Source organism: Vipera berus, assembly GCF_964194415.1.
Source record: "Vipera berus genome assembly, chromosome: 13".
NCBI lineage: Eukaryota > Metazoa > Chordata > Lepidosauria > Squamata > Viperidae > Vipera > Vipera berus.
In genome coordinates this window covers 5,107,149-5,129,525 of record NC_138216.1, presented here as the reverse complement: position 1 = coordinate 5,129,525, position 22,377 = coordinate 5,107,149, and the positions used below count along the sequence as shown (strand labels likewise).

Below are 22,377 nucleotides of genomic sequence, written 5' to 3'. Positions count from 1 at the left end.
GATGATCTGTCGGCGGAGGAGAAGGAAGAACTTTTAAACATCCGTCGCAGAAAAAAAGAATTAATTGATGATATAGAGGTAATCTGTTTTTTTTTTCTAGTAAACTTTCTGGTCTCCTGAATTGGGTCACAGGCGGTCCTTGACTTACGGCAATTGGGAGCAGAATTTCCACGGCTAAGCCGGGGAGTTATTAAGTGATCCGTGCTCAGTTTTACAATCTTTTTTTTTCTGCCGTGGTTCTTAAGCGGTTCACTGCCTGGATTTTGACCACGCGATGGGCAGGGATTCTGCGGTCATCGTAAGTGCGAGGACTGGCTGCAAGTCACTTTTTTTTCAGTAGGGTCCTCACTTTGGTCACTAAATGGATAGATGCAAGTGGAGGGACTACCTGTGTTGTGGCAGTTAAGTTGTTCTGCAATTTTTCAACTCAAGTTTGTTTCTTTTTTTAAAAACAATTGCTACTCAGCCAAGGTAATTCGGACGTCATGTGTTATAAAATGACAGGGCAGATAAAGATATCTCTAAGATTTATGAAGCATCTAAATTCCTTTAAAAAAAAAAGAAAAGAAAAGCAAAGAAAAATGAAACGAACAAACTTGCTATCCCACAGGTGGGCTTTCTGGGAAAGCTCCTTTAATTATTTTATTTATTTATTTTTATTTATTTTAATTCCATTTATATCCCGCCCTTCTCCGAAGACTCAGGGCGGCTTACAAGCTTAGCAGTAGCCTTCATTCTATGTATATGCCTGCTTATTAGGGCTTTCATACACCCCCCAAGCGGCATTATTACAAAGTCAGCTTAATTGCCCCCAACAATCTGGGTCCTCATTTTACCTACCTGGGAAGGATGGAAGGCTGAGTCAACCTTGAGCCTGGTGGGACTCGAACCTGCACTAATTGCAGGCAGCTGGTGTTACTTAAGGAGGCATTAGCCCACTGCTCCACCAAGGCTCTCATTTTAATTGGATCAGTGGGATTTAGGCACTGCCCCCACTCCTGGATGACTCTGCGTGTGTGGCTGGCAGGAGGGCAATCTGACATAAAATACAACACAATTCCAAAAAACAAAACAACAACCCTAAACCAAGAAAAATAAAAAGGGTTTTAGGATAAAGAACAAAGACACAGAATCCAGCCACCGACACCAAAAGGACACATCCACAACATTCGCCAAGGGTAAAACTCTGATTTTGTGTTCTTTTCTGCAGCGGTTAAAATTTGAGATTGCAGAAGTTATGACTGAGATTGATCACCTGACCAGCGTAGAGGAGAGGTGAGTTCTCCTGCTCCTGCTCCTCCTGCTCCTCCTCCTCTGTGCAAACCCCACTCCATTCTAGCACTGCTGATGTTACCTAGTTGGTTAATGAAACGTCTGCAAGAAAACCACCAAGCTCAAGAGAGCACCAAGGACCCCTCAGTCTTCCTCTCCTCCTCCTCCTCCTCCTCCTCTTTGCAAACCCCACTCCATTCTAGCACTGATGATGTTACCTAATTTGGTAATGAAACACCTGCAAGAAAACCACAAGATCAAAGAACACCCAGGACCCCCCAGTCTTCCTCACCTCCTCCTCCTCCTCCTCCTCCTCCTCCTCCTCCTCCTCCTCCTCCTCCTCCTCCTCCTCTTTGCAAACCCCACTCCATTCTAGCACTGATGATGTTACCTAATTTGGTAATGAAACATCTGCAAGAAAACCACAAGATCAAAGAACACCCAGGACCCCTCAGTCTTCCTCACCTCCTCCTCCTCCTCCTCCTCCTCCTCCTCCTCCTCTTTGCAAACCCCACTCCATTCTAGCACTGATGATGTTACCTAATTTGGTAATGAAACATCTGCAAGAAAACCACAAGATCAAAGAACACCCAGGACCCCTCAGTCTTCCTCACCTCCTCCTCCTCCTCCTCCTCCTCCTCCTCCTCCTCCTCCTCCTCCTCTTTGCAAACCCCACTCCATTCTAGCACTGATGATGTTACCTAATTTGGTAATGAAACACCTGCAAGAAAACCACAAGATCAAAGAACACCCAGGACCCCTCAGTCTTCCTCACCTCCTCCTCCTCCTCCTCCTCTGCTTCTTCTTCCTCCTCCTCCTCCTCCTTTTTGCAAACCCCACTCCATTCTAGCACCGATGATGTTACCTAGTTGATTAATGAAATGTCTGCAAGAAAACAACCAAGCTCAAAGAACACCAAGGACCCCACATTTCAATCCAGAGCTACAAAAATTCCTTTGGGTGGAAAGTATTTGCTGGCTGGAAGTTTTCTGCAGTCAGTAAAATGTAGACTTTTGCATCAGAACTCTTTGTTTAGTCAATTTATTGTATAATCTTTTTTTCCTTAGCTGCAGGATACATGCATGCTTTTCTGTATCCGGAGCAAGAATACATTTTAAAGGGTTTTATATCCTAACTCGCACTTGGATCTTAGCGAACAAAAATGTAATAAGGGGGAAAGGGATGTCTCTCTTACTTTTCCCCGAAGACAACAAAAATTATATTTTTGTTTGTCTTTGGGGAAAAAATAAGCCTTTTCCCCTTATTCAGAGTGTGATATTTTAGTGCATCTGGACCCAGAGTTGAAGGTTTCAAGATCTGAAGGTCGAGATTCTTGCATTCACTTTTTGAAGGTTGAGCTAGATAAAGCCTTGCATCCTGCCGCTGGCATGAGGCCGGCAATTCTCACGGTGTTTTTGGCACAACTTCCGTGGTTTATCAAGCCTCTGCAATCGTTTTAGTTGTGGGATTGTGCTAGCAAAGCAGAAAACCTAAACGCTTATTGGCATCCAGACACTCCGTGTATTATTCCATCCGTTCCTTTGGATGAATCCAGCTTAACTGGTTTGTGGGTTAAAATCTTATAATTCTTGGCTCCTATGCTTTGCCAGAACATTTAAGTGCCATTTCTGACTCTCTACTGTGAAGCTAAAGTTACTTCTGATTTTTTTTTCTGAGTTAATAACAATTTTAAACCATGAGAAGGGGTATTCGGCTAGGTTGTGAGCTCCATCGGATGTTAGGATCCCATAAACAATGCCTTCAATTTAATGGTGGAAACACATTTTTGTTCTAATTCTGTCTTTTTATTTCTCTTCCCTCCAAACTGACAGTAAAGCTACCCAAAGGAATAAGCAAGTTGCAATGGGAAGGAAAAAGTTTAACATGGATCCCAAAAAGGTGAGACTTTCTCAGTTCTTGAGAATGTGTACTTTGAGCTGAGTTATTTCATGTGGCCCAAATCATGGTTTGTTTAACGACAGTTTGTTCCGTCAACTATAGTTGGAGGAGTTGATCACATGCTTTAAGCCAGGGGTGAACAACCTTGACAACTTTAAGACCTGTGGACTTCAATTCCCAGAATTCTCCAGCCAGCATGAACCCTAACTCATTTAAATACTGTAGATTTACGTCAGGTGTATCCAAGCTTAGCAATTTTAAGACTCGTGGACTTCAACTCCCAGAATTCCCCAGCCAGCATGACCCCAACTCATTAAAATACTGTAGATTTACGTCAGGTGTATCCAAGCTTAGCAATTTTAAGACTCGTAGACTTCCCAGAATTCCCCAGCCAGCATGACCCCAACTCATTAAAATATTGTAGATTTACGTCAGGTGTACCCAAGCTTAGCAATTTTAAGACTCATGGACTTCAACTCCCAGAATTCCCCAGCCAGCATGACCCTTAACTCATTAAAATACAGTAGATTTACGTCAGGTGTATCCAAACTTGGCAACTTTTAAGACTCGCGGACTTCAACTCCAAGAATTCTCCATCCAGCCAACTGCCAGAATTCCCAGCTACAAGCATGCAATGACAGACGCCATCTTGTTTTCTTAACCCAGCTCCTCTGATCTCCATTGCACCGCCTTGCTGGAAAAGCCCAATAAATGGAGCTTGGCAACATTGGGGCGTGCTCTCTAGGGCTGTTCTGCAAACGTATCTCTCTTATTACATTTCAGTCTTCCTCCATTCTTCCATTTTTTCTTTATTAGATCTCAGAGAGACAGTTCAGCGAAGGCACGTTCTTTTTGTCTGGTTCACCTCCCTCCATCCTAAGAGCTAAATACATCTGGAACTTTGTCTTCTCCCGACGGGGTTAACTTGATTTCGTTTCCGGTGACGCTAATTTCATTTTCTTTGAGTCATCTGGATTTCCAGAAGACAGGCCCCCTTAGAAGAAAGCATAGAGCTGAAAGAGAGAGGGGGGGGGAGGAGAGGAAGAAAGAGGGACAGAAAGAGAGAGGAAGAGAGAGTGAAATAGAGGAAAAAAAAGAAAGAGAAAGAGCAAGAAAGAAAAAGAGAAAGATGGAGAGAAAGAGAGAGAAAGGAAGAGGAAGAGATAGAGAGTGAAAGAGAGAGAAAGAAAGGATAGAGCTGAAAGAAAGAGGGAGAGGGAGAGAGAAGGAGAGGGAGAGGAAGAAAAAGGGACAGAAAGAGTGAAATAGAGAAAGAAATTTAAAAAAAGAAAGAGCGAGAAAGGGAAAGAGATGGAGAGAAAGAGAAAGGGAGAGAGAGTGAAAGAGAGAGAGAGAAAGATAGAGAGTGAGAAAGAACAGGAAAAGGAGAGAGAGAGAGAGAGAGGGAGAGAAAAAGAGAGAGATAGAGTGAAAGAGAGAGAGAGAGAAAAGAGACCCCTTGAACAGCTATTCTCCTGGTGGTTTTGTGGAAGGAAACATAATTCTTTTGGGTAACCAAATGCTGCCTCCAAATGGAAATCAGAGTCTTGTTTTTTTGTGTCTCGGCTAGATATTTATTTAGGGAAGCTTTTGCAAGACAGGCAGTCCTTGACACGATCGCAACCGGGGCCTGAATTTCGTCTGCTAAGCATGGCAGTTGTCCAGCAAGTTGTGCCCCATTTTGCAACCTTTTTTCCCCCCTGTGGTTGTTAAGCGAATCGGTGCAGACGTTAAGCGAATCTGATTTCTCCCCATTGACGTCGTTTGTCCGGCGCCAGCTGGGAAGATGGCAAATGGCGATCACGTCACCTGGTTATCTACTGCAACTGTCGTAAATAGATGCTGGTTGCCAAGCTCCCAATCGTGAGGATGCTGTCATAAGTGCGAGGACCTGTCACAAGTGACATTCCCCCCCCCCGTACTGCTGTAACTGTGAATGATTGCCTAAACAAATGGTTGAAGCAGAGGATTACCTGTAGCGGTTTTCTGCACCCACAGACAGATGGAGTGAAAAACAGCAGCCATTTTTCAAGACTAAAAAGAGTTTCCAGGCTTGATAAAATATCCTTGGGCTTACCCTGATAATAAAATTATTCAGTGCATTTTCCTCCCTCAGGAAGAAGAAGGACTGCTGTGGGTGGCCCTCTAGGTTTCTTCGGTCAAAAATACATTTGTTTTTCCTTATTTCTCCTCCATCCCGAACCTGCTTTGAACTTTCCGTTTGCTTGTTTGTTTGGGAAAACGAACCCAGTTTTTCCACTCCAGCCTTTTGTGGTTCCAACTGTCTCAAGAAAGAAAAAAAGAGAGCAATAAATCTTGCCCAGGAATTGCTCCCATTTTAAGTCTTGGTTTCAAAAGGGTAGTTTTCCAACGGCTCAAAAAAGACCTCCAAGGTCCCTTCCGATTCTGTTATTCTGTATTTCCGGGATGTAAATTTTATAATGAATAATTAATAATTAATAATAATAATAATAATAATAAGAAGAAGAAGAAGTTGGAAGGGACCTTGGAGGTCATCTAGTCCAACCCCCTGCTCAGGCAGGAAACCCTATACCAGGGGTAGGCAACCTCGGCTCTTTTATGACTCATGGACTTCAACTCCCAGAATTCCTGAGTCAGCATAGCTGACTCAGGAATTCTGGGAGTTGAAGTCCATAAGTCATAAAAGAGCCGAGGTTGCCTACCCCTGCCCTATACCATTTCAGACAAAATGGCTGTCCAGTCTCTTCTTAAAAGCTTCCAGTGTTGGAGCATTCACCGCTTCTGGAGGCAGGTTGTTCCTCTGGGTTAATTGTTCTAACTGTCAGGAAATTTCTCCTCAGTTCCAGGCTGCTTCTCTCCTTGACTAGTTTCCATCCGTTGCTTCTTGTCCTGCCTTCATGCCCTTTGGAGAACAGCTTGACTGCCTCTTCTTTGGGCCAGCCCCTGAGATACTGGAAGACTTCTATCGTGTCACCCCTCACTCTTCTCTTCGTTAAACTACACATACCCAATTCCAGCAACCATTCCCTATATTTTGATAAAGAGCAACAAACCTTGAATTCTTGTTTCCTTTTTTTTTTAGGGAATTCAATTTCTCATCGAGAATGATCTCCTGCAGAAGATGCCAGAAGACATTGCTGAGTTCCTTTATAAAGGGGAAGGGCTAAATAAAACCGTTATCGGCGATTATCTCGGTGAAAGGTAAATGGAGGCCAAGTCCCGGGGTGTTATCTTCTTAAGATGGACACTGAGAGCTGGATGTAGAACCTCAGATTTCCTTTCCTTTCACAGGTAGTCCTCAACTTACAACAATTTGTTTAGTGACCGTTCGAACTTAAAACGGCACGGGGAAGAAAAAAGCAACTTATGACCATTTTTCCACACTTTCGGCTGTTGCAGCATTTCCCCGGTCAAAATTCCGCTGCTTGGTCATGGATTCGTAGCAGGATCCAGGGATCACGTGATCCCCTTTAGCGACCTTCTGACAAGCAAACACAACGGGGGATGCCGGCTTTACTTCGCAACCGTGTCACTAACTTAAGAACTGCAGGGATTCACTTAAGAACGGTGGCCAGAAAAGTCGTACAATGGGGCAAAATTTCACTTAATAACTGTCTCGCTTAGCAACAAAAATTGGGGGCTCGGCTGAGCTTGGAAGTCAAGGGCTACCTGAATTTATTTGTTTGTTTGCATGCTGCCTTGATGATTTTGGAAAATAACTCAAGGTGGCAAACATCTCCACAACGGTTGTCCCAAAGGTGTTTTTCCAAAAGGCAACTTAACTTTCTTGTTTGTTTGTTTTTCTCCCTTGAAATCGTTTCACTTCTCATCCAAGAAGCTTCTTCGGTTTAGTTCAGAACAGCACAGTGGAGTGGGGGGTTTGATGGAGTAACCACAGATCCCATCATCCCCCGTTCCACCCCACGTGCCCTTAGATTTTGACATTTCATGCGAATGAACTTATGCTTTAACGTATATGTATAGGTAAAGGTAAAGGTTCCCCCGCACATGCGTGCTAGTCATTTCCGACTCTAGGGGCCGGTGCTCATCTCCGTTTCAAAGCCGAAGAGCCAGCGCTTGTCCAAGGACGTCTCCATGGTCATGTGGCCGGCATGACTAGACGCCAAAGGCGTATGGAACGCTGTTGCCTTCCCACCGTAGAGGTCCCTATTTTTCTACTTGCATTTTTACGTGCTTTCGAACTGCTAGGTTGGCAGAAGCTGGGACGAGTAACAGGCGCTCACTCTGTTACGCGGCACTCAGGATTCGACCCGCCAAACTGCCGACCTTCTGATCGACAAGCTCAGCGTCCTAAACCACTGAGCCACCGCGTCCCTTCTAACGTATATGTATAGAGATATTTTTATCTCTGTAAGCCTCCCAGATTTACCCTCTGGTAAGATAGGCGGCCAATGAATTTTATAAGTAAGCATGTCAATAAAGACATGAGTAAATATCCACATCCCAAACACAAATCTAAAAGACTCTGCTGTGTTTGCTTGCAAGGCCAGGTAAAATCCTCCCCTCGTAAATCCAGAGCATTTATAGAATTGGGATTTACGAGGTGAGGAATTCAAACCAGGAGAGTTTCACATTAATGATAGGCCTTGGTTTCAATCTGATGGGGCAGTGGTATTATTTCTTTTCTTTCTTTTCTTTCTTTTCTTTCTTCCTCTCCTCTCCTCTCCTCTCCTCTCCTCTCCTCTCCTCTCCTCTCCTCTCCTCTCCTCTCCTCTCCTCTCCTCTCCTCTCCTCTCCTCTCCTCCCCTTCCTTTCATCCTCTCGACCAAACAGGTGATTACTACCCGATTTTCCAAAGGAGGAGGCCATACTTGACCAAAATTATCCAGAGAAAAACAGAATAAGATAATAAGGAGGTCTGGAGGAAAGGCCTCGCGATCTTTAGTGACACGCCGAAGGCCTCAAAAGCTCTCTCGAGTTGCTACTTGCTAAATTGCACGATTGTCGTTGTTTGATAGGATTGTGTCAAAGTTAAACAGAAACAAAACAACCGCCCGGCTCTGAATCTCTCACCACGTTCATTTCCTCTTGGCAAAGGCTTCCTGCTGATTACACAACAATCGGCTTGCCTCCGACTGGTTTAATGAGTGGGTTTTTCGACATATTCATTAACATTCTTGGAGAGGTTTGTCGGGCTGTCTTTGGCAACCCCGCCTGTCAAAATCCACCTGCCCTTTCTTGGATGGAAGCGGATCCCCGACATTTTAATCGGCTTCTGCCTTTCGTGCACACCCTGTGGATTGCAGGGCTTCATATCGACGTGATTAAATGATGCTGAATCGTTGTCTCAATGGGATTCTCACTGACCCGAAAAGAAAGGCCACGGGGGCCTTGGTTGTTCCTCTTCCATGGTGGTTTGTGTCAACAGGCATCTGGGTCTCCGTGACCCTGGTGGTTTTCTTGCAGATGTTTCATTAGCAAACCAGGTAACATCATTGGTGGTATCCTCATCAGCGCACCGATGATGCTACCTAGTTTGGTAATGAAATGTCTGCAAGAAAAGAAGCAAGCTCAGAGAGCACCAAGGACCACAAAGTCCTCCTCCTCCTCTTCCTCCTCTTCCCCCCCCCCCCGCTCTCTAACCCCACACCCTTCTAGCATGGATGATGTTGCCTAGTTGGGTAATGAAACGTCAGGTAAGCAGGCTGGAGGTAAGAAAATATTTGTGAACATCATTCCTCACCAACAATAGTCCCTCCCTTGGGCAGAGAAGAACACCGTCTGCAGAAGAATGGTGTGCAGTTGTGACGCCAGGGCCTGATGTAACAATATGCGCTGGCTAAGGAAAGGTTTGCGGTGGCCGCTTTAATTTTGGCGTGTCCTTTTTCTGAGTGATTCACCTCGTAGTTTGGACAGCCTTTGGAGGTTTAATTTCCTCCTCCCTCCCTCCCTCCCTCCCTCCCTCCCTTCCTTCCTTCCTTCCTTCCTTCCTTCCTTCCCTGATGAGATTCCCTATTTCGGTCATGAATGTATGCCTCCAAGAAAACCATCAAGCTCAGAGTACCAATGATCCCTCAGTCTTCCTCCCTCCCTCCTCCTCCTCCTCCTCCCAAACTCCACTCCCTTCTAGCACTGACAATGTTATCTACTTGGGTCATGAAACATCTGCAAAAAAACAACCAAGCTGAGAGGGCACCAAGGACCCCATAGTCGTCGTCGTTGTCCTCCTCCTCCTCCTCCTCCTCCTCCTCCTCCTCCTCCTCCTCCTCCTCTTCCTCCCAAACTCCACTCCCTTCTAGCACTGACAATGTTATCTAGTTGGGTCATGAAACATCTGCAAAAAAACAACCAAGCTCAGGGGGCACCAAGGACCACACAGTCTTCCTCCTAATCCACAGCTTGTGCACTCATAATGTTGTCCTTTTTCAATTAGCTAATAATAAAAATAACTCCTTAAGATTATTGTTGAAGCTGCCTGGTTTGGACCATCGAACATAGCTTGGTAACTGGCCAATTCAAATAAAATAACCCAACAACCTCACAAGCCGAAACCTCTGGACATTAAACGATTACTCTTTCAACTTCTTCATCTTTCTTTCACAGGGATGACTTTAATATTAAAGTACTTCAGGCTTTTGTGGAACTCCATGAGTTTGTGGATCTCAATCTCGTCCAAGCATTACGGTACGAAAGGTTTTTAAGAGGTTGTTGGAAAAAGAGGGTTTAAAATACTTGAGGCTGTAGTGGGGGCGGCGGGGGGGAAAGGCTACTTACACCTGGACCTGGTCATATTCTACTTTAATCATATTTTTATCCGATGACTTTCTGGATCTCTTTGCAGGCAATTCCTATGGAGTTTTAGGCTGCCGGGAGAAGCTCAAAAAATTGACCGCATGATGGAGGCCTTTGCTTCGCGCTATTGCCTTTGCAACCCTGGGGTCTTCCAGTCTACAGGTGAGTGGGTGTGGCCTTTCCCACCTGTATTGGTCCTTATCGGTTGGACTTTCCACATCCTGCAAGTCTCGACGTGTTTGGTGTTGCAATAGCTTGGCCGGCTTTTGTCGTGGTTGTCGCTGGTAACAACTATTGAAAGTTTGTTTGGGAAGATTTCGTAAACCTCTTTAGAGCAACCGAGGTTGGTTGGAAGGCGGGGAAATTGGCCACGTACACAACATGGCTCAGGGATACGTGAGCTCTGTCCCGGGGGATCCCGTGATCCCCTTTTTGTGGCCTTCTGACAAGCAGAGTCAATGGGGAAGCCAGCGATTCACTAACGAGTGCGGCAAGAACGGCTGTAAAGTGGGGCAAAACGTACCTCACAACGGTCTAGCTTAGCAATGGAAATTTGGGGCTCAGTTGTGGTCGCACCTTGAGGACCACCTGTAGTCATTTCATCCAGACTCATGTAAGATGTCCTTCTCAGCTACGTGCCCAAGAGAGTTGTGTCCCAAGTTCAACACAACTCCAGCAGGATGTCCAGCAAGGGGTCGTAAGAGAGAGGAGAATGCGCTGGCTTGCTTTACTCCTCGTTTGCCAGAGGGTGGCTTTGCAAGGAACTGCCCAGAGCAAACGTTCTCCCTTGATCTTCCGCTCTCCAGATACCTGCTACGTCCTCTCCTTTGCGATCATTATGTTGAACACCAGTCTGCATAACCACAACGTGAGAGACAAGCCAACAGCAGAGAGGTTTATATCTATGAACCGAGGTATAAACGAGGGGGGAGACCTCCCGGAAGAATTGCTACGGGTAAGTGGCTTTGCAAACAGGATGAACAGGTGATGGTGAGTTTTGAAGGGTGGCCAAGGAATCAAGGAATCAACTCTTGGTGTTCTGTCCCAGCCCACGTGAGTCCTTGTTAGGCTCACAAGGAGAAACCCCTCTTCTAATCAAGCAGGCAGGAACCGCAGGAAAAATCCAAACCCCTTTTATTATTCACAAACCTGAGTCAATGTCCAAGAGAAACAAACACAGTTCACAGAAACTCAATCCTCAACATGAATGGTTGCCTTCGGCAACCAGCACCTCTCACACCTCCCCTATTATTCAGCCCAGGCGTGGCTTCCTAATGCCTTCTCCTTTGCCTTTGGAGCCGCCCCATTGCCTTCCTCTGTTCTGCTCTCTTTTCTTGCCAGCGCTGTCAAGCATCCTGGATATTTCCCAGCTGTGCTTCATCACTGTCCAACTCAGATTCCCAGCACAGCTGTGTCTCTGCCTGAGCGCGAGTAGAGGGGTGAGGCTCCTTGTCAGACTGTAAGTCTTGGAGCTCCTCAGAGCCTTCCTCTGACTCTAATGTCACTCCAGGCCACTCCTCCTCTGAGTCCTCAGACTCAGCTGCCGGATTCACTGGCTGGTGAGGAATCACAACACTTGGGATGATGATTGTAGAAACCAATTCAACAGCGTTCTCAGCACAGTATCTCTCCAGGTCGTGCAACCTCTAAGTTTTGGTGACATGCTGAAAACACATTTCCAGATTGTAGACCCAACTATATTTCATTTCCAAGTTGCGTGTCCTAACTCCAGGTTTGAAAAGGAGGGGAAAGTCTGGAAAGAAGGAGTTACCAATTGGTTCTCCGAGAAAAATAGATTCTTGATTTCTGGACAGAATGTAGGAGAAGAGCAAGCAGAGCTGGGGGTGGAGTTAAGCGAGTCATTAGTCTAGAGTTGTTACGTTCCCACAAATGGTCCAAACCACTTTTGAATGCCATTGACTCTTATCTGGCACCCATTCCGATGTGAACTTTAGTTGACTAGATTCTTGCGTACAGGCTTGAGCAATGAATCTTCTGAACGGCAACTCAACGTCAACTCAAGGTCCTGACCCTTGGCCCCTGACACAGCATTTATATTCGTCCAGGCGGTGTTAACCTCCTCTGCCCTCTGGTTTCTTCTAGAATTTATACGAAAGCATTAAAAATGAGCCCTTCAAAATTCCAGAAGACGACGGGAACGATTTAACCCACACCTTTTTTAATCCAGATCGAGAAGGCTGGCTCCTGAAATTAGGTTAGTTAGATCGATTCTTCCTCTCCACTTTTTTCCTCGGCTGACGGTTCGTTTGTCTTTTCCCCCTTTCTGTCCTTCCACTGCTGGGCTGGAAATCCCACCGAATGGCAGAATTGTCTCTTTTCCTGCTGAAAGCATTTATTGCATGGCCGATCTCTCGCTTTTTCGGGATGATTTTACGCCGTGCTGTGGAATCGGGTTTCTGAGGCTGCAAGTCTCCTCAGGAAAGCAACCTCTTTCCCACCCCCCCACCCCCGAGCATGAAAAACCCGGTTGGATTTAAACGATCTCTCATTCATACAGGTAGTCCTCGATGTACGACCACAACTGAGGCCCAAATTTTCTGTTGCTAGGTGAGACAGTTGCTAAGTGAGTTTTGCCCCGTTTTACGACCGTTCTTGCCCCCGTTTGTTAAGCGAATCACTGCAGTCGTTAAGGTAGCGACACAGTTGTTAAGGGAATTTGGCTTTCCCCCCGATTGGATCACATGATCCCGGGGCACTGCAACCGTCACAAATATGAGCCGTTTGCCAAGCATCTGGATTCTGATCACGTGATCATGGGGATGCTGTAACGGTCGTGTGAAAAAAAATGCTCATAAGTCACTTTTTTCAGGGCCGTTGTAACCATAAACCAACGGTTGTAAGTTGAGGACCACCTATGTTCTTAATGTACTTTTTTATCGTTAGTTAGCGACCAGGAAACTCGCACGCTTTTTTTTCCCTTTTATACCTGAATGTCTTCTGTTTTTCCCCACTTTGTTATTTGTGTCTTTCTGTTGATTTGATTTGGGGCTATGATTTTTGTGGGGGGAAACGAGTGGTTTAAACGTGCCTTCTTGTTTTCCTTTTGGGCTGAGATCTGTCACCTTTCTGGCTGTCTCTTCTTATTCTGCATTAGGAGGTAGGTAGCTCTCTTTTCACATCTTCCCTTGCTTGCGCTTGCTTTCCTTTAAACCCTCCTCAGCATTCCCTTTTTTGCTGACATTTCTCTGCTTGTCACTAAATTGCTCGGCGGGGCCGGCAGAATGGGTCGTGTCTGAATCGGAACCCTTAGCAAGTTGCTGAGTCCTTGGTAAAACATCTTAACCCTGTCCCTGACCACATTGATATCGAGGGCAGCTTGATAGCGTGGCGTTTGATTTCTCTGGAATTTTATTTTTTTAAAATCCCATTTATATCCCGCCCTTTTCCGAAGACTCAGGGCGGCTTACAATCTAAGAAGCACAAATCAATGTGCTTAGCAATAGAATTAAGAGCACCGAGGTAGCATCTGAATTTCCCTTTATTTCTCAGTAAAAACTTAATTTCTTGGAGTTTGCTGCAACAGACTTTTCCAGCTCCAGCTGGCATAAAACACATCCTTACTTCAATGTCAGAAATGGATGCAAGTAATGGAAATGGACGCAGGAGATTCTCACTTAATAATAATAATAATAATAACAAATAATAACAATAACAACAACAATAATAATAGAGTTGGAAGGGACCTTGGAGATCTTCTAGTCCAACCCCCTGCTCAGGCAGGAAACCCTATACCATTTCAGACAAAATGGCTGTCCAGTCTCTTCTTAAAAACTTCCAGTGTTGGAGAATTCACAACTTCTGGAGGCAGGTTGTTCCACTGGTTAATTGTTCTCACTGTCAGGAAGTTTCTCCTTAGTTCCAGGTTGCTTCTCTCCTCGCTTAGTTTCCATCCGTTGCTTCTTGTCCTGCCTTCAGGCACTTTGGAGAATAGCTTGACTCCCTCTTCTCTGGGGCAGCCCCTGAGATACTGGAACACTGCTATCATGTCCCCCCCTCGTCCTTCTTTTCTTAAAATGTCTGAAGTTGGAAAACTCCGATATAGGGCTACAAATTTAGTCACTCCCTCTCTCCAAGACCATATTACCATTGTACCATCCATATATTATTCGAAGCTATTGGAATCGTTATTTTCAGTAAGGATGCTGAGGGCCCTACATATCCAGGTCTACCTGGAATCTTGGCTGTTCGTGCACCCTGAAAATGGACATTTCTACCCAAACTAGAGGTCTCCAAAGTCATCCAGACTCTGACGAGAAAGAGTAGACAATAATATAGATGCAAGCTCTGCCCTTCTTTTGAAAAGGGCTCCGTTACAAACTCAGCTTTCCTGGGACAATCTGCCCAGATAACAGCTGTTTTCATTCCCAGTTAACTTCTAACTTACTATCGGCTTGTTTCAAAGTCTAACCGTGGCCCATATCAGAGGCAGGAACTGTCTACTGCCCCTTTTCAAAGCTAAGGAGGATGGGAAACCATGTAATGAATTGCAGAAGGTTTTCCTCCCTCCTCCTCCTCCTCCTCCTCCTCCTCCTCCTCCTCCACCACCACCACCTCGTGAATTGGATTGCCAGAAACCTTTGCCAGAAATCTTGAGGTTTGTGTCATTCTTTGGCAAATCGGCCTTCTCACAGATTACAAAACGGCTTTGTGTGTGGGTGTGGGTGTGTGTTGTCCCAGCCATTTCCCCCGTGGATTAGGACCGAGAGAAAACCATTCCTGCCCTTTTTCCTACATAAGCCCTAGCAAATGTCTGAATCCGAATCTTCCTCTCAAAGATGGCTAGTTGCATCCACGGAGAATAGATTTCTGAGGAGATACCGGTAAAGAGATTTTTTTTAAAAAAAAAAAAATTCTCCCCCCTTCCAAACCCTGCACAGCGTGTCTGAATATCTTACGACGGGGTAAAGTGTGCAGGTATACGTTCCACAGTTTTTATACAGGGGTAGTCCTCGAATTTTGACAGTTGGGACCAGGATTTCCATTGCTAAGCAAAGCGGTGGTCAAGTCATGCCTGGTTTAATAACCTTTTTTGCCACGGTTGCTAAGTTGTTAAGCGAGTGATGTGGTCATTAAGTGAAAACCTGCTTTTCCCATTGACTTTTCTCGTTGGAAGCTAACTGAGAGGGTCACAAATGGTGATTACACCAGGATGTTGCAAGCAGGGCAATTTTGTTCATGTGACTTTAGGGATGCTGTGACGGTCGTATGTACAAAGACCGGTCATAAGTCATTCCCCCCGCCCCGGTGCCGTTTTAACTGTCCCTAAATGACCGATTGTAATTCGAGGACTATCTGTAACCTGGGCAGCACGAAAAACATCTCACTTCTTTTAAACTTTCCGGTATGTTTTTCTTTCTTCTGCTTTGGCTGTGGTTTTTATTCTCCTTCCTAGCCCAAAATAAATAGTTTTGGGGATAGTGTTGAGAATTCTATTTCTTTTTCAACTAGGGGAAAAAAATCGGTAACACCCACGTTTATTTTGGGCGAATTTGGAGACGTTGCACAATGATTAATTGCCAATTGAAGGGGCGGAAGAGGCGCTGAAAATCCCTGTAGCAGACATTGCAAGCAACAGATCCTCTGGATGAGCCAATTTTAAAAATTCCAAATTACAGTGTCTGTTGGCCCCAGCTCAGCTCCTCTGTCTGAGACTAAACCTTTTCTTGTAAACAGACAAGGTCTGGCTTCGATTACTTCCTCTTCTGCTCAGGAAATAAAAATGCCCAATTTTGAAATGCGTTCTCTGATGTTTCTGCTGAAAAGGAACAATTTTGTCCCTCGTGTTACATGGCCCTGGCCAAGAGAGGATACAACGTCTCCTTTTTAATGCCTTCTTTGCTTACCCCAGCATTTTCGTCGTTGGGACGTTAAATAGCCCTTTGGTGCCAAAATGCAACGTAGAGCAAGGAATTCCAAAGCACACCGAGAACGGGGTAGAAAAACATGGCGCTTTTGAGAAAGAATAAAGTGGATTTTGGCATTGTCTGTGAAAGAAGAGCTTGATTCTCAGAGATCTAGTCAGACCTGGGTCCCAAATGAAGAATGCTTATCCTTCCTGGCTGTTCCTTCGTTCTTGTTGGCAAGGGCTACCAGCTTTTGGACCTGCTTCAAGCTTGTTGTCTTTGCCACCGATTTTGAGTAGGAGTTGGATCCAGTTGGTGCAATTAAATCAAGTTTTGGGTGGCTCCTAGGAGTGCACGTGTTCCGTCCGTGATTTACCACCATCTTGAGGGTTTTCTTTCTGGAATTCCTTGCCTGGTGCCCTCAAACCACCCACCCATCTGCCACCCACCAACCAGGAAAAAGGCTGTTCCCCCTGCTAGGATTATGCAACCTGGTCTGTTGGTGGTAGGAAATTGGACGCTTGTATGCATGTTGGCTTATTCCTAAAACATCCTTTCTCTTCTCTTTGTCCTTCCAATTCCAGCAGGAATGGAAAATGGTGTCCATAAAATGCCCACCTTCCTTTTACCCCAACGATAGATCTTCAATACAGGTTGGGTTGAGAGTTAGTGCTTTGATGAGGTTACCTAGTTGGGTAATGAAATGTCTACAAGCAAACAAGCTAGCTCAGAGAGCACCAAGGACCCCACAGTCCTCCTCTTCCTCCTCCTCCTCCTCCTCCTCCTCCTCCTCCTCCTCCTCTCCACTCACTTCCTTCTAACACTGATCATGCTACCCAGTTGGGTAATGAATGTTTACAAGCAAATTATCAACCCAAGGACTCCACCGTTAGTGTTTGGTCCAAAGTCTCAATGAATTTCCATTCAGATTTCAACATTCCATTTAACATTTGCTCCATGTTTCATAGAAGGAGCCCGTTTGTATTTCATAATATTGACTGAACTTTCCCATCGTGTTAAGCTAGAAGGCCACTTGAATTTTGCTTAGTGTGATGTGGGACCCAGCCAGAGGCGGCTCAGTTAACGATGGGTAGGCAAACCATGGATGAGTATTGTGTCTGAACTTAAATGACTGTGGCTTGATTGTCAGTTCATAGTCAAATAAACCCTGGCTTAGCTCAGCAAATCAATCCAACTACCCTTTCTGGATAAGGAGAGTCTCAGTAACTCTTTGTTCATTTTAACCCTACTTCTATATCCATTTCCCCCCCTGAATTGTCTGATTTTGACGCGGCTAATCATTTCATGAAATAACAAGGTAACCAGGTTATTTTGTTCCATTCATGATAGCTTAGGGCAAAGCCTAAGTCTAACTGAGAGTCTTGTCTTGTGTTTTTTAGGCGGACGCGTGAAAACGTGGAAAAGAAGATGGTTTATACTGACTGATAACTGCCTCTATTATTTCGAATACACAACAGTGAGTGTGGTGTCGACAATAACGTCACTCCTTCTACATCCAAGCTACTTTAGCTCGTTGACGGGATATTCTTTTTTCCTAGGACAAGGAACCCAGAGGAATCATCCCACTGGAAAACCTCAGCATCAAAGAAGTTGAGGATCCAAGAAAACCAGTAAGATCTCCCTCCTTCCCCTGTCTTCTTCAAAAGATTTTTTTCTCCCAGGGATCTTTCCCGATCCCCTTTAAATCAGTCCCTCATCCTTAGCGAGCAGCTCTTATGGATGAGCCTGATGGTTTCTGGACCTTTAACTCAGTGGTAAACTCTCGTCCTGGAGATGCATCTCAGCTGCTTAGCATGGTGAACATCTGCTAAAATAAAATGGAAAATGGCTGATACACAATTGGGTGGGACCTATTTGAAGGGATGGTATTCAGACCAGTCAAGATGGTGGTCATGACCACATGGAAGAGGCCTTGATCTTTTTTCAAGCAAGGAACTTCAATCATCTCTCTCTCATTTCTATCTATCTGTCTGTCTGTCTGTCTGTCTATCTATCTATCATCTGTCTATCCATTATCTCTATCTTAATATCTGTCTGTCTGTCTGTCTGTCTGTCTGTCTGTCTGTCTATCTATCTATCATCTATCTATCTATCTATCTATCTATCTATCTATCTATCTATCTATCATCTGTCTGTCTATATCTATCTATCCATTATCTCTCTCTTAATATATATCGTAATATCTGTCTATCCTATCTATCAATCTATCTAGTGTCTGTCTGTCTGTCTGTCTGTCTGTCTGTCTGTCTGTCTGTCTATCTATCTATCTATCTATCTATCTATCTATCTATCTATCTATCTATCTATCTATCTATCTATCTATCTATCTATCTATCATCTATTTTACCTGTTTTTGATTATCAGGTCATTATTTAGTCTTGTTTGCTATCTCAGGGACAGTTGATTTGGATCGTAAACCACTTATTATTGCGAGGGAAAAGTAGGTTGGAGAAATGATACTGACTTATATAAAACAGAATGACATATACGAAGATAAAATGTATCAACCCCGGTCAAAGGAAGCTCTGGCTGAACGTTGGCTTCTGCAGCAGAGCAACTCTGTGCCAAACAGAGATTAAACCATCAACGTTGGTCTGTTGTTTGCTCTCTAGAATTGCTTTGAGCTGTACAACCCCAGCCACAAAGGACAGGTGATCAAAGCCTGCAAGACAGAAGCGGACGGCCGGGTGGTCGAAGGCAACCACGTGGTTTACAGGATATCTGCTCCCACGCCCGAAGAAAAAGAAGAATGGATTAAATCCATCAAGTGAGGCCTGTATTCATGGAAAGATGAGTAGCACAAGGCCAGCTGTATGGAGAGCCCAGCTGTAAAGTTGGCTTGCTTAATTGGGGCTTTGCCTTATCAGATGGGCTTGCTCACCATACAAGGTGGTCCTCAACTTACGAGTCCAAAATTTCTGTTGCTAAGTGAGACAGTTGTTAAGTGAGCTTTGGCTCACTCTTCTTGTCACATTTGCTAAGCGAATCTCTGCAGTTATTAAGTTAGAAACACGGCTGTTAAAGTGAAGACGGCTTTCCCATTGACTTTGCTTGTCAGAAAGTCACAAGAGGTGCTCACAAGGACCCCAGGACACGGTAACCGTCATAAATAGGAACTGGTTACCAAGTATCCGAATTTTTATGTCGTGACCAAGGGCAGGGGTAGGCAACTTTGGCTTTTATGACTCGTGGACTACAACTCCCAGAATCCCTGAGCCAGCCATGCTGACTCAGGAATTCTGGGAGTTGTTGTTGTTGTTGTTGTTGTTGTTATTATTATTATTATTATTATTATTATTATTATTATTATTATTTATTGAATTTTTATACCGCCCTTCTCCCGAAGGACTCAGGGCGGTGAACAGGGCATATAAATAGAAATACAAAAGTTAAAAAAAGAATTAAATAATTGCCCAATTAAAACAATCAGAATATAAAACCCATTAAAACCCTAACGTTCCCCCATCAGGCCAGGCCAGCTTGTTCGAATAAATCCAGTTGAAATCCACGAGTCATAAAAGAGCCAATAGAGCAACCGAATTTGGATCACGTGACCGTGTTGTTGCTGCAGCGGTTGTTAAGTGTGAAAAAGCCCTGTCCCCTTTTTCCAGTTGCTGTTGTAACTTTGAACGGTCATTAAACGAATGCTTTTAAGTCAAGGACTGCATCTACTAAACCAGGGGTAGGCAACCTTGCCTCTTTTATGACTCGTGGACTTCAACTCCCAAAATCCCTGAGCCAGCCATGCTGGCTCAGGAATTCTGGGAGTTGTAGTCCACGAGTCATGAAGGGGCCAAAGTTTCCCCCATGCTGGCTCAGGAATTCTGGGAGTTGTAGTCCACGCGTCATGAAGGGGCCAAAGTTTCCCCCATGCTAGCTCAGGAATTCTGGGAGTTGAAGTCCACAAGTCACAAAAGAGCCAAGTTTGCCTACCCCTGACCAAGGGGAATGCTGCAGTGGTTGTTCAGTGTGAAAGAGTCACATTTTTTCAGTGCCCTTGTAACTTCGGTCGCTAAATGAACTGTTGTAACTTGAGGACTATCTGTAGGTAATCCTTGACCTACCTTTCCAGAACAGACATCGGGAAAGGAGTGTATTTTAAACAAAGCTACCTAGCGTTGAGAAACCAGGTGGGAAATAATTGCCCAAGGTGCACACAGGGACAAAAGGCTTGTCCGTAGCTTGTCATGCTCCAGGTAGAGTTCTTCAACCTTGGTGATTTTAGCATGGTGGACTTTCAAGTCCCAGAATTCCCCAGTCCAGACATTTTAAAACTGCCGAGGTTGAAAACCGCCGAGGTTAGGCGTTAGGACAGTGTGCAAGCCTAGCCTAATTATTAATATTTTCTTTTGTTTCAGGGCAAGCATCAGCAAGGACCCTTTTTATGACATGCTGGCAACTCGGAAAAGACGGATTGCTAATAAGAAGTAACTCTGAGGAAGGACTCTCCCCATCCGCGGGCCCAGGGCAAAGGAAATTTGTCTCATCCCAGCAAGCTTGCGTCTCTGTTGTCCCTTTGGGAGTGTGGTGGAACCACAACTGAGCTGGACGTCTCCCGTTCCTCTTTACTTCTGGGGAGGGGGGGGAACATTGTTGCGGGATTGTGGCTTGTTGATGTGATGTCTTTCCTGATAGAGGGAGACGGTTTCCTCTCTGTCGTTTTAAGAGTCTTGTTCCTAGCTGACCTCCAGACGGTTGTGCATAACGTTGAACCCCGCCGATGTGACCGGTGTGGGATCACAATCTCCCTTTCCTCCACAAGATGGTCCTGCTTGAAAAAACTCTCCAGGAGGTGGCTTTTCTTCTCCCCCCCCCCACAGGTTGTTTCTCTTGGGTGTCTAGTGCAATCCTCCATGTTGTCTTTCCCAAGAGGTTCTCGTCCCACTTCCAGAAAGCGAGATTGACGGGATCTGCGGTCCCTGCTTTAAAAAAAAAAGATAGCTTATTCATTGGCGGGAGAGGGAGGAAAAAATGACACCCTGAGCACCACGCTGTTGCTGTGGAAGTTGTGCCCCTTTTGCACATGCCCACATAGAAAGAGAGAAGGTGCGTTGTGGTGCCGAAGAAAGCGGAGTAGACGTTACGAATCCACCAGTGAAAAACGGTTGGTCTATTTTGCTCAGACGATCTGCAATTCTGAGGTTTTCGATCTCAAATGGTTTAGGTCCCTCTGTTTGAAAGAGATAAATACTGAGGAATGCCTTAAAGAGAAACAAGAGTTTTGCCATTTTTTCTTTTTTTTCAAAAAAAAATCCAACTGATCGGAAATCCTCTGTCGGTCAAAAGAAAAATATGTAAACTTTCCAGTGAACGAGACGGCAGTCGTATTGCTTGGGCACATGGATGGTTTCTCAATGTTTGCATTTCGCAGTATCTTCTCGGGAGACCCATCCGTGGCTGACAACAACAGTAAAAGGCCAAAATAATTGTGTTGGTGGTCGCCCAACCTGATGGCCTCCAGAACAGAGTGCCTGTTACTCGTCCCAGCTTCTGCCAACCTAGCAGTTCGAAAGCACGTAAAAACGCAAGTAGAAAAATAGGGACCACTCCGGTGGGAAGGTAACAGCGTTCCGTGCACCTTTGGCGTCTAGTCATGCCGGCCACATGACCGCGGAGACGTCCTCGGACAAGCGCTGGTTCTTCGGCTTTGAAACGGAGATGAGCACCGGCCCCTAGAGTCGGAAACGACTAGCACGCGTGTGCGGGGGAACCTTTACATTTTTAGTCTAGTGAAAAGAAGAACTAGGAAAGACACAATAGCAGTCCTCCAATATTTGAGGGGCTGCCACAAAGAAGGGGGGGTTTCAACCTATTCCCCATTGCAGGACAAGCAGCAATGGATGGAAACTACTCAAGGAGTGAAGCAACCTAGAACTAAGGAGAAATTTCCTGCCATTTGGAACAATTGGATCAGTGAAACAACTTGCCTCCAGAAGTTGTGGGTGCTCCAATGTTGGAGGTTTTTAAGAAGAGATTGGACAACCATTTAGGGGTTTCTTGCCTGAACAGGGGGTTGGATAGAAGACCTCCACAGCCTTCCAACTCTGTTATTCGGTTAAAACTTTGTTTTTCTCTTACCAATTGCCGATACCAGCTAATAATGTCAGATACATCTGTGGGGATGGATCAGTAAAATGCATCTGTCCTCTTCCCGTGTATTGTAGGAACTTGTCTAAGAATCTCTGCTTTTTATTTTTCTTATTACTTTTGAGGTAAGCTTCCAAGACCCTACAAGGCCAGCCCGAGATTTTGTGTAGGGAAATATATATATACTGGGGGGACGGGGAGAAACGGGGACAAAGCATTACTTTAAATCAGCGTTTCTCAACCAGGGCAACTTTTCAGAGGGGTGGACTTCAACTCCCAGAATGCTTCAACCTGCATGGAGAATTCTGAGAATTGGTTAGGTCAGGGGTAGGCAACCTCGGCTCTTTTATGACTCATGGACTTCAACTCCCAGAATTCCTGGGAGTTGAAGTCCATGAGTCATAAAAGAGCCGAGGTTGCCTACCCCTGGGCTAGGTGCTAGCTGGGGAATTCTGGGAGTTGAAGTCCACGCTTCTGAAAAAGTTGGCCAGTGTTGAGA

General features: G+C 45.0%; 1 protein-coding gene across 1 annotated transcript; it reads left to right on the top strand.

Annotated features, from left to right (window-relative positions):
* CYTH3 (cytohesin 3) lies at positions 1 to 22,135 on the top strand. The gene is made up of 12 exons (XM_081338579.1): positions 1 to 78; positions 1,211 to 1,275; positions 3,105 to 3,171; positions 6,236 to 6,354; positions 9,718 to 9,798; positions 9,956 to 10,068; positions 10,713 to 10,861; positions 12,010 to 12,121; positions 17,171 to 17,247; positions 17,330 to 17,401; positions 18,404 to 18,558; positions 20,150 to 22,135. Exons 2-12 carry the CDS (start codon positions 1,238 to 1,240, stop codon positions 20,220 to 20,222), a joined length of 1,056 nt encoding a protein of 351 aa, XP_081194705.1. The 5' UTR covers positions 1 to 78; positions 1,211 to 1,237; the 3' UTR covers positions 20,223 to 22,135.
* The last annotated feature ends 242 nt before the right edge of the window (positions 22,136 to 22,377 follow it).